This window comes from Dreissena polymorpha, chromosome 2 (genome assembly GCF_020536995.1).
Source record: "Dreissena polymorpha isolate Duluth1 chromosome 2, UMN_Dpol_1.0, whole genome shotgun sequence".
NCBI classification, from domain to species: domain Eukaryota; kingdom Metazoa; phylum Mollusca; class Bivalvia; order Myida; family Dreissenidae; genus Dreissena; species Dreissena polymorpha.
Genome location: NC_068356.1, coordinates 71,722,576 through 71,735,227, shown reverse-complemented (window position 1 = coordinate 71,735,227; position 12,652 = coordinate 71,722,576). Strand labels below are relative to the sequence as shown.

The 12,652-nt window shown below is 35.6% G+C and overlaps 2 protein-coding genes across 3 annotated transcripts in view; both read right to left on the bottom strand.

The window, feature by feature from the left end:
- Positions 1-8,139: 8,139 nt before the first annotated feature.
- Positions 8,140-10,391, bottom strand: LOC127869800 (uncharacterized). The gene is made up of 3 exons (XM_052412460.1): positions 10,191-10,391; positions 9,662-9,842; positions 8,140-8,718 (listed from the first exon to the last, which is right to left on the bottom strand). The coding sequence occupies exons 1-3, from the start codon at positions 10,389-10,391 to the stop codon at positions 8,474-8,476; spliced, it is 627 nt and encodes a 208-aa protein (XP_052268420.1). The 3' UTR covers positions 8,140-8,473.
- Positions 10,392-10,836: 445 nt separating this feature from the next.
- Positions 10,837-12,652, bottom strand: part of LOC127867563 (uncharacterized) — a 74,080-nt gene continuing 72,264 nt past the window's right edge. Inside the window, exons 6-7 of one of the 2 annotated variants that reach the window (XM_052408835.1) lie at positions 11,608-11,711; positions 10,837-10,908 (exon numbers count right to left, since the gene is read on the bottom strand). In XM_052408835.1, the coding sequence (XP_052264795.1) occupies positions 11,608-11,711 (104 nt within the window). In that variant the 3' untranslated portion in view covers positions 10,837-10,908. The remainder of the gene's footprint in view (positions 10,909-11,607; positions 11,712-12,652) is intronic. The other variant, XM_052408836.1, reaches the window with a different exon arrangement.

Genomic DNA, 12,652 nt, shown 5'->3' with positions numbered 1-12,652 from the left:
TCTTCACTAACACATGAGCCAGAGCCATGAAACTTGCCATAGTTGTTCTCAATCATCTAGGGGTGCTTCACATTCAACATCCATAATTCTAGGGGCTAAGGTCATGGCCCTTTGTATCTTGAAAAAAATGCTTTTTGATAGAAGCTTAGAGCTTTATCTTCATTAACACATGAGCCAGAGCCATGCAACTTGCCATAGTTGTTCTCAATCATCTAGGGGTGCTTCACATTCAACATCCATAATTCTAGGGGCTAAGGTCATGGCCCTTTGTATCTTGAAAAAAATGCTTTTTGATAGAAGCTTAGAGCTTTATCTTCATTAACACATGAGCCAGAGCCATGCAACTTTCTATAGTTATTCCAATCATCTGGGGTTGTTTCACATTCAACACCCATAATCCTAGGGGCTAAGGTCAAGGTCACACATTGAGGTCAAAGGTCACAAATTTGAGGAATTATTCATTAATTGGTAATTCCTTTACTATGCATCAAGGAATTCTGTTATAACTGTCACAATTGTTCTCAATTATCTAGCTGAGTTTCAAATATAAGATCCAGGTTTCTAGGGTCATGGTCAAAGTCACACACAAAGGTCAAAATCACACATTTTGATCATATATATATATATATATATATATATATATATATATATATATATATATATATATATATATATATATATATATATATATATATATATATATATTAAAACTCAGACCCCACATAGATTGCAACCGTCAATATTTTCTACACCGAAGTACCATTAAAAGACCAGTATTGTTAGTGAGTATGCACATTAAGATCTTATGCTGAATGTTCAGTTGGAGTATGAATGCTATTCCAACCACTATTTCACTTTTAAAATATGTAACCACCAATTGCGAGTCCGCATGCAAAGATGTATTGTATTTATTAAATTTAGAATTTCTAAATTCTGGATATTATTTAGAGTAGCAGCAATCTCAACATTTCTTACACAAATTTTATTCTGTTAATAAGACGTGTATAGTATAGTGCAGGTTATAATCTGTTTTTAAAACTATTATATCTAAACATGTAATATACTTTTCTATTATTGCATAAAAATAGTCATGTATTAGTTTTAATACATTTTAAAAGTACATAGGTGAGACTGTATCAATTTACTGATGTTTTTATCAGTGTAAATAATGAATAACATGTATGTACATTAAGGTCCCTTATAAGTCTTTTGTTGAACGGTCATATAGAATGCAATGTATCTATTTTATGAATGTTGAAAGACATTTGTACAATACATTGTATATAGACTGGGACTATAACAATGAACTAAAATTGCTTGCTAAAACATTTGAATGAAGTTGAAGAAAGGTAACTCTTTAGGGCTTAAAAATGGTTGGCAATATGGTTCGAGTTACTTCCCTTCAAGCTTACGTGTGGCTAGCAATTTTACTTAATACATTATGAAAACTGATTTTAAGTTGATATTACATTGGAGATTTATATTATCACCACGATTCATCTTAATCAAGGAATGACCATGGTAATTGGAAGATCTTTTAAGATGTGTAATTGTTTGCGCAATAATGCATTTTGTAATGACGGGCACTATATTGGAAGTGTATGGCATTCTTGATAGGGTCGGTGGTGGTAATGTAGTTTTTACCATGTATAGTCATGATAGTCATGTAACGTACATTGATAAGCGTTGAATAAGTCTCTTATAATTCCTTTCATGAATGGCCAATGTTGTATCTATAGCTTTATGTTTTATATATGCATTGTGAAAATTGTAAATATTGGTTGAGACTATAATAAACTATAAAACGTGCACCTTGACGCTCATGTACATTTCATTCATAAATATTTTACCTTTACGTGTACTACGATTTGCTTGTGCCTGCGAAAAATTTTCCGGGAACAACGTTTTATGCCCCCGAAGGGCGGCATATAGTGATCGCACTGTCCGTCTGTCCGTCCGTCACACTTAGCGTTTAGGTTTCGAAAAATATGTATGCCCCCCTTCGAAGAAGAGGGGGTATATTGCTTTGCTCATGTCGGTCGGTCGGTCGGTCCGTCCACCAGGTGGTTGTCGGATGATAACTCAAGAACGCATACGCCTAGGATCATGAAACTTCATAGGTAGATTGATCATGACTCGCAGATGACCCCTATTGATTTTGAGGTCACTAGGGCAAAGGTCAAGGTCACGGTGACCTGAAATAGTAAAATGGTTTTCGGATGATAACTCAAGAACGCATACGCTTAGGATCATGAAACTTTATGGGCAGATTGGTCATGACTCGCAGATGACCCCTATTGAATTTGAGGTCACTAGGTCAAAGCTCAAGGTCACGGTGATTCGAAATAGTAAAATGGTTTCCGGATGGTAACTCAAGAACGCATTCGCCTAGGATCATGAAACTTCATGTGTAGATTGATCATGACTCGCAGATGACCCCTATTGATTTTCAGGTCACTAGGTTAAAGGTCAAGGTCACGATTGATCATGACTTGCAGATGACCCCTATTGATTTTCAGGTCAAAGGTCAACGTCCGCCCCCACCCCCCCTCACCCCATCACATTTTTTTTTAAACATCTTATTAAATTAATTACTTCATCCCGAATTATACCCCCTCTCACCCTTATCCTCCCACGCCCCAACCCCCCCCCCCCCAATTTTTTTTTGTTTTTTTGTTTTATCAAGAGGGCATATTTGGTATTGCTGTTTGGAATAAATTACAATAACATGTAGCAATATGCATCACACCACTTTGTTTTCTCAATCACATTGCAGTGTAAAAAGATGTAGCATTTAAAAAAAAAAGAACATTTTTCCAAACTTATTTTTTTTTTCTTTCATATTCTTGTTCTTTTGTGTCTTTCTTATCCAAATTTTGTTTCTCCTAATTTTTTCGTATGTTCAATTATTTTACTATCCAAAATGTCCAACAATCGTACCAAAGTCAAAATCTGTTTAAGACTACTTATAAAACAATGCAAATAAATATGTGGGACTTTGTTCATAAATATTTGTACATAAAGGAAGTGGAATGCATCTAATTAAATACAGCTATTGTGTTTATGCCAATATACATGTAATTTTCTAATGCACTGGAGAGCCTGTTGTTTGATCTTTAGATGAGCCAAGGTTACCAACTGTGTTTTGTTGTATCAAATGAACAGTTCAATGAAACTGTTTCGATGGCAACTTTGATTTCAGTACAATGTACTGCTTTACCAGTCAATATTTAGTGCAGTTTATAACATCCATCCATAAAGGAGACATAACATTGATAAATTGCTTGCATCTTTTCACAATAGGGTGTCATTATTTTGATATGTGTACATACAGTCCTACTCAGTTACTCCCAGGACGGCTAGATTTTAGCCATCGGCTTATCAGCAGAACTAATAAGTGTTAACTGTTCTGTGGTCAACTGCCAGTAAGTCATTAATAACATAACTCTGTAATATCATAATCTATATATGTCATGTTTATATTCAAAATGAAGCATTTTCTTAGAGGAACATGAGGGTGCTAATTGTTGTTTTGTATTTGTTTTACTCTTTTTTATGCCCCCCTTTGAAGAAGAGGTGGTATATTGCTTTGCTCATGTCGGTCTGTCGGTCGGTCTGTCGCTCTGTCCGTCCACCAGGTGGTTGTCAGACGATAACTCAAGAACGCTTGTGCCTAGGATCATGAAACTTCATAGGTACATTGATCATGACTAGCAGATGACCCCTATTGATTTTGAGGTCACTAGGTCAAAGGTCAAGGTCACGTTGACTCGAAATAGTAAAATGTTTTTTTGAATGATAATTTTAGAATGCATACGCGGCCAACGGGGCACACTCTGAACAATATTACTGCAGCAACTGGTCTGTAATCATAAATCTATAATTATCAGTCCAATGAAACATCATCCTTTTAGTAAAATACAGTGGATCAGTAAAAATATTATCAGAATATGAGAAATTTGTGTATATTTTGTATATTAAATATTGTGTTAATGTTTAATTTTGTTGATTAATATAAATATAAGCAGGACAGGGGAGGTAATACACTACAGGGGAAACAAATGCAATAAGTTTAAATTTATTGTTACAGATTTGCCTCCCTTGTAATATATTTAAATTTTACCAAATGTAAGGCTAACTGCATTTTTGTAATGCATACTACTACAACTACTACTACTACTACCACTACTACTACTACTACTACTGCTACTGCTGCTGCTTCTGCTACTACTACTACTACTACTTCTACTACTACTGCTACTACTACTACTACTGCTACTACTACTACTACTACTTCTACTGCTATTACTACTACTACTACTACTACTACTCTACTACTACTACTACTACTACTACTACTACTACTACTACTACTACTACTACTACTACTACTACTACTACTACTACTACTACTACTGCTCTTCTACTTCTACTACTACTACTACTACTACTACTACTACTACTACTACTACTACTAGACTACTACTACTACTACTACTACTACTACTACTACTTCTACGACTGCTCTTCTACTTCTACTACTACTACTACTACTACTACTACTACTACTACTACTACTACTACTACTACTACTATTTCTTTTGCTACCACCACCACCACCTACTACTACTACTCTATTACTACTACTACTACTACTACTACTACTACTACTACTACTACTACTACTACTACTACTACTACTACTACTACTACTACTACTACTACTACTACGACAACACTACTACTACTACTACTCTACTACTACTGATTCTACTACTACTACTACTACTACTACTACTACTACTACTACTACTACTACTACTACTACTACTACTACTACTACTACTACTACTACTACTACTACTACTACTATTCCACCACCACCACCACCACCACCACCACCACCACCACCACCACCACCACCACCACCACCACCACCACCACCACCACCACCACCACCACCACCACCACCACCACCACCACCACCACCACCACCACCACCACCACCATTCACAGTGACAAAAAACGTATTCAGTGACAAAAAACGTATTCACATAATGGCTGCTACTACAACTTATAGCCCATATTGGGCGCATGCATGTTTTACAAACAGCCCTTGTCATTTTAACTTTTAATTGGCTTAAGATGTAACATTCATATTTGGTATGCATGTGTGTACGGACAATGCCTTTCCATACGCACACACATTTTGACCCCTTGAACTTAATGTCCGCGTTTAGGTTTTGAAAACTGCGTTTAGGTTTCGAAAAATGCTCATAATTTCTATCAAATTTATCGTGGGCATATGTCTTCCTAGAATATTTAAACAACAAGGCATGTGTTTTGAGAAATTAATAAATAATTTTATTGTAATGGATAAATTTATTTAGAAATTAAAATACCGTCCAAGCCGTCGATATGCCCCGTTTACAATGCGATATATTTATCACCATTGTTGTACACTTCAAGGGACGATTAAAATCATCACAGAAAAAATACTAGCAACGTTATTGAGGTATAAAAAAATATTTTTTAGTCACAAATATTTCGGAGGCCTTAGATAATTTACAATTATTAATAGCGCTAAGCTATGGCAAGCGGTTCGACGTATAATCCCAAGATTAGGTTCTCGCTTGAAGATTGCATATGGCTTCCAGAACTCAAGTGTTTATTCGATATCATAGGTTTTCACCAGAACCCAAGTAATAATAAACTGCATCAAACGGTGATAGCCTAGGTTCTTATTTGAAAACGAAGGTTTCGACATACGTTAAATACACGGGTCCGGCTATGTGCTTATGCCTACTTTCGAGAATCATCGTGAAATTATTGACGTACTTAACGAACAAACATGCCTAAGCTTATTGAATTAGAGAAAAAACAATCAAAACGGAAAAATTAAATGTTCATGCATATGGCAATGTAAAATTACGTCCGTACACTTAACATCATTAACTTAGGAAAGGAAACAACGAAATACAAAGTTTGGTATGATATACATGTATCATTAAAGATCAGGGTGTAATTAAAGAGCATGTCAAGTTTTGAATATATATATGCTGAAACGTTATGTTATAATACACAAATGTTTTACTGTAACATAACTTTTTTTACGATAAGTGGTACAGAAACTACACGCCGAATATCTTTATAAAGATATTTCTTGTTTTTGTTAATGACTAACCATAATTCTTGTACAGTAATTTACCATCAATAACAAAAGAAACTCTATGGATATATTTTAATATACTAGTATGCTACTAATATATGTATGCAGAGCTCCAGATCAGACGCTTAAAGTCGTACAAAATGAAAAAAAGGTTTAGTAACAAACTTACATTATGTGCGTACGGTAACACATTGAAAAAATAAAATAAGAATTCAAAATTTGCGATCATGCGTAAAACTCAGTATCAATGCATATATTGTAAACATTTGATCAATGAGTTCTCACTCGTCTAGGCCCACATTAAACGTTATTATGAATTACAGACCATCTTTAAAACAGTAAAAGCCAAACGTTTTCCATTATCTGGTCCTTTTTTCGCAAATAGTCTGCTGTAACCCGGAAATTGTCATGAGCTCTTCTTAGACTATACACCTAAATGCTGATGTGCCAAAAATTATACTTACCGGTAAAAACGAATTAATAATACACTGTAAGGCTGGATTTTTTACTAGAGTGTAAACCAAGATTTTGCTGAAGAAGTTATCTGGAACTCTGTATGTATGTTGAGAGGAATGCCATTACTTAATTTCAAATTTACTAGAGTACACTTATATTGCACCACATAAAAGGCTATAAAACTATAAAATTGAAATGCACATATAAACTTAAATATAGATGGGTAGGTATTTCGTGTCAATCTCTTTCACATATGAAAGAGCAGTCGGTCATTTGGAAGTCATGCTATGCTGCTTAAAGTACATATAGATGCATGACTTAATTTAGATTAAGGAAACTAAAACACTAGGTATTTGCCAAGATTCATAAGAGTCAAATATATACGAGAAGTAAGAGCGTAATCGTGCGCAGCGAGACTTGACATATAGAATTGAACCTCTTATTTCTTTCTTTTGAATAGTTTCATGTCTCCGAACTAATATGCAATACGCCCGGTGTTTTTTATATGCGGATTAATACTCCGTTTTAGAGCCATAATTAATGAACGCATCAATATTTTCAAAAATAAACACAGGATTAATGTTCACCGACATTTTTCATACAGTTTTGATATAAACATTATAGAGCTGAACAAAAAAAAATACATTAAGCCCTGTTTTCCCGGCACACGTCAACAATGACGGTTGAAATCCGTGCGTGGGAATTTTTCTAGTAACCAAGAGCGACGTCAACGTTCATGAAGCGTTTCATTCATAAATATGTGCGTCGGATGTCAAAACCAGCTCCACCAACACATCGGCTCCGTTATGTCCTGAATAAAATACATGTATATTTTCTTGAGTACCAACTGCAACTTACAAATATAAAAAACATTCACGGCAGTATTTTTTTGTGCAGGCCTACTGGTCTTAATGGCAATTATAAACGCATTTAGTTTAAGGTTCATGTAGAGGCTTCAGTTTGAAAAATGTGGAACCCCTAGCATTAAACTCAAATTTGACTAAACGAAGAGTGCCACATTGAAAATGTTTACATATTTGCTTAAAAGGGTGGTTTTCCTTCAAACTGCTACCAATTTTGTGCAGCAAAATCTTATACCATCGACAAAATCAATCAAAATAAAAAGCGATTTTAACGCAAAAATAGACATTATTTTCAAAAATCTGAATGAAGTTTATTCAACGTTTTTCGGCGGAAAATTATATAACTAGTTAATAATATCGACATTGATGAGGGCAAGTTACGCTTAAATAATGAAACTTAATGGAGATTATTAAACAAAGGGAACTAACTCAGCTTTTTCAGTAAAGTAGTCAAAATGGATCGTATGTTTTCTCTTTTTTCATTTATTTAACATACGGAAAATAAACGTGCGCCAACTGCTGTCATAATTTTGTCACTTGCATTCTGCGTAGTTACATTATGTTTACTGTCTGTTGCTAACTGCCGTTGTTAATGACGCTTAGTGGCATATCCGATTATGACTGGTTACAGGAATAATGAACACACAAACATTGGAAAGTCACCAAGCATGTTGCAACAATCATCAAGTATAACCGAAAAGACAACAAGCATGTTCGAATTTTCATGAAGCATATTAGAATTAACATCAGGAATAATGTATATATTCACCATCAATGATGTAATGTTGCCACAATCATAAAGTATAAACGAATAGACAACCGGCATGTTTGGAATTGTCATGAAGCATATTAGAATTAACATCAGTCATAATGTAAATATTCACCACGAATGATTTTTACCGAAATACCGTTCCATATATACCCATGAAAAGGAATATAACACAATTTCCTAATGAGTCATGATGTATTAAACTATCTTGGGAAATTATTCCGCTTGAAATGTCTGGCTATTGATGAGCAGTTCGGAGTAATGTTGCACAACATCTTCAACTTCGCGTGGCACTTCAGCCAGCGTCAACACCAGGGCACATGTGTTAACCCGAAGCGTGTCCCCAAATTCCACATCAATAACTTTATGGAAGCCCACTGCCGGCATTGTCGCTGATCCCGTCAGCCACATCAGCACGTCATTCGGCTGTAGCTTAACCCCGTTGACAGATGCAGTTGATCCTGAAATATAAATAAAATTGCGTTTTGTACAATAATTGTTTCCCAGTTGTGTGTGTGTACATGCGTAAACGAGCGCTTACTTCGTTTTGGAATTAGCTATAATTATATATCAACAACATAGCATAAAACATATAGAATGTCGGCAATATGATTCTTAAACTTGGACGAATTCATTTAATCTATCATAAATGTTTCACACCAAAAGTCCATTATGCTTTATTTAAATCCCTTCATTGTAATGCTGTAGGTAAAATTGACTTCTTTCTACCACATAACAGTTAAAAATTGTTTATTTTGGTGGCCGTTTCTAATTTTGGCGGACATTTTTGGTCTGTAAACAGTATTAGATTGTGTCATTCAATTTAACATAGATATGTAGCAAGTTTAAGCTTTATGTAATAAACATAAGTCCGGCAACGATTATACAAATCCCGACAAATCAATAAGACTGGCTATACTAAATTGTAATGCTGTGCCTCGTATTGTCATACAGTTTAGCAGTATTGCAAAATTTTATAGAAATGACTTAAGCACGTACAGGGCAGAATCCCCTGGTATTTTGCATGTAAAACATTGACACATTAACATACTTAAATAATTATATAAATTAATATGGGTGCTCTATTGCATTTCAAGGCCTGAAATGAATGAAATTATGTGCTATTGCAATGATAACCAATTAATGCAAGCACTCGCGCTTATAATGATACTGTTAGTTGCAACAATATATCTTTTAGTTGCCACAATATATATATATATATATATATATATTGCAATACGATTTCTATGCAGAGAAATATATAACAAAACGTTTTGCGCGACAAACCCCCTTGTTAAGATTTTTCGTTGTAAGTTAATATTTGGACACACTGTGACAGTCATCCCATGTGTTCATAATGTTACATAATACGTATGATCTACGCTGTAAACGTTTATTATCTACCTTTGGTAGCTCGGAGGAACGTCAGAAAACCTTGAGCTGTCTGCTGATCAGTTTCTGCATGATTCCCAGTCCGATATCGGAAATGCAAAAGCAAGCGAACTGCTTCTACAGTCACCGGTTTTGTTCGGCCGCTGAATATGCAGTAGCTATCATCAGGCCTCAAACGCAGCAACTCAAGGACCTAAAAACATTGATCAGCAATGTGTTGAACTTGATACGATTTACTAAATCAAAAAGTTACAAATCAACGAGCTATTTTTCACAGCGGGGAGCACAGCCTCTGGCTGGGACCTCCGGCAAAAGATGGCGCTATTCTTCTTTACTACTTAGTAATTTCGCACGAAGAGAAATTTCAATGGATGCAGAAGGGTCAAATATGGGAAGGATAAAGTAAAAGGTTAAGCAGTTTTTTTCAAAATAGGTGAAAGTGTCATTGTTTGTATGACTTATTTTAAAGAGTTCGGCATTAATTCAATTAGCAGTAGGCTGAAAGACATATCTTACCATCGACAAACTGGTCAAGCTCAACCCGACTGCTCTCAACCAGGTTATTGACTAGGGCACCAACCAGGGCTGGTATGAAGCTCTTGTTGAAGCTGGTGGATGGGATTAGAAACCCAGCAGTACAAGCTTCATCAAACATCTGTTGGAAGAGTGTTTGTGCTGCAGCGTCACTATCGGCCTCCTTCATCTGAAAGTTCATACGATCGACATTACACGGTGCTTCCATTCTTTACTTACATTATTGTAACTACACATGGACGTTTTCAACTAAACAATTACAACCGTGCCACCCGGCAGCGCAGCGGTAAATACATCCAAAACTAGAACATGGACACTCCTGCTCAAACCGACCAAATAGAACAGAAATGAGACAAATTCACAAACAGAATAATGCTTGGCAGTTAACCTCCAAACAATTAAATCTTCGGAAGGAGACCTATGTCCGGTTTCGAGCCTATCCTTGACCGTTCTGATAGCATAGGCGGCCCTGCAGTGGGAGCCACACTACCATATCCTGACTGTTATAAGGCATGCAGTTATATAACTATTTACTATATCGTCACAATTTCAGACATCCTTCTGCAACCATCACATGCAAAGTAGCATAACAAATATACAACCGTATACACAAGAAAGCAAAAAAGACACAGTTACATTTCAACTATAGTTACCCTGAACTTGTTGACGTTCTTATTTCAGGTACCTCAGTGTCTCCATATTCGTCTTCTGGTTGAGAAACATCCCTTAAATGAAAGGAAAAAATAAAACACAGCAAAATACTGTTTTTACTCTATTGGCGAGTTCACTGTAGCATAATTGTATTATTTATCTAAAAATACGGTACCAGGTTTTTAAAACAATGGTTACAATGTTATTTCATAGTTAACCCTCACGGATGGTTTGTTAAAGAATTAATGGACAAGATGATGTAAATGTTAATTGATACGGTGCTTTCATATTCTCTATAAGGCTAGTACACACAATAATCCGAAATTGTGAGTATATCTAGATTCTAAATTTAATTCATTTTAACCAGAAATAAACCACTTAATATGCATATGTCTACAAAATTCAAATAACAGAGGACTTCGTTTTCTTAGGGTATTACTTTGCTCTAACAGGTTCAGTTTTAGCGCGACATTAAGCTAGTTTGAAGTGGAGAAAGACACATGCTGCAGTTAGTCATCTGATATCATTTATTGAAAATTAATCCCAATCCGATATCCAAATATAACCCTACGTCCCTCCCGGAGTCTTTCTTTCAATGAAAATCTGATCGTCGTCACCGGAGTATGTTCATACATAGAGAGAAACAGTTGTTCACAAAGCAATCTCGGACACGGGGGACCCCCTTCCTCTTGGGCACGAAATTTCACCCAATGGCCGGAAAAAAGTTAAAAAAAACACATTTTTTTATCGTAAAAAACAACAACAACATTTACCTAGTCACATCTATCAACGTCCTTGTGGAGACCCGGAACTGAACTGTCGGCGTCCCTGCGTCGACAAACCCTGTAGACTGAACAGTCTGGTGCTGTTGTGTTGCCTGTTGTATAGAAATGTATACACTGAGAGTCAAAAGTAAATTGATCAAAATACCCAAGCTTTCTTTAATTAAAACTATCTTTAAGTGAAATTGAACTATGCGTGAGGTGATCCAAAATTAAATGAGGACTACGCCTATATTGTATTATCACTACAAATAAACGTTTTTACAATGGAAATAAACATTTTGCAACGTAATTTAATACTTACAGACTAAGCTTATGATGCAAATTCTACACAGTATTTACACATTATTTGAGACGTATAATAAGCGTTACTAAAGCAACATCAGGACGTCAAGGTGGGGAGCGTCTTTTGATAAGTTTTATATAATATACAATATCGCCTATTTGAAAGCGGATGAAACAACTTAAAAAGTTACATGCGACCTCTATGACGTTACCGACAACATGTGCTAAAATAACAGTCTGAATTCGGCACTACTTGGTAACACAACAAGTTGCCAGGTGTTATTTAGATTGCCTACAATTTCGCTTTTTTAATGCTAGTCGGTGTGTTGTATGAACTATGCATCAATATACAACATAACACACCTATTGTGTTTGAACCTCATCGAAACTGTACTGTAACATAGCAGCGGGGAATGGATCGCTTCAAACTAATTTTATCAGTATTATTTAAATATCTGGAGTCTGACTCCCAACTATTGGCCTTTTTCTATCATGATGTTTGACAATGTCTAAAATATTATCAATTTATTGTTCAAACTAGTTCGAATAGAATCAGGTTAGTCGGAAAATATTAATTTAATAAGCTGCAGTACGGTAGCCTCAGTAGACATGTTAATACAGTGTCATGACGTCGTCCTGCTTTTACGCCCCCCCCCCCCGCGTTCCCGTACATGTACCATACCATGTATGTATATTTCAAGATTCATGCATTTTTACATGTCTATCAAGTATAATTAGACCGTAAAATAAG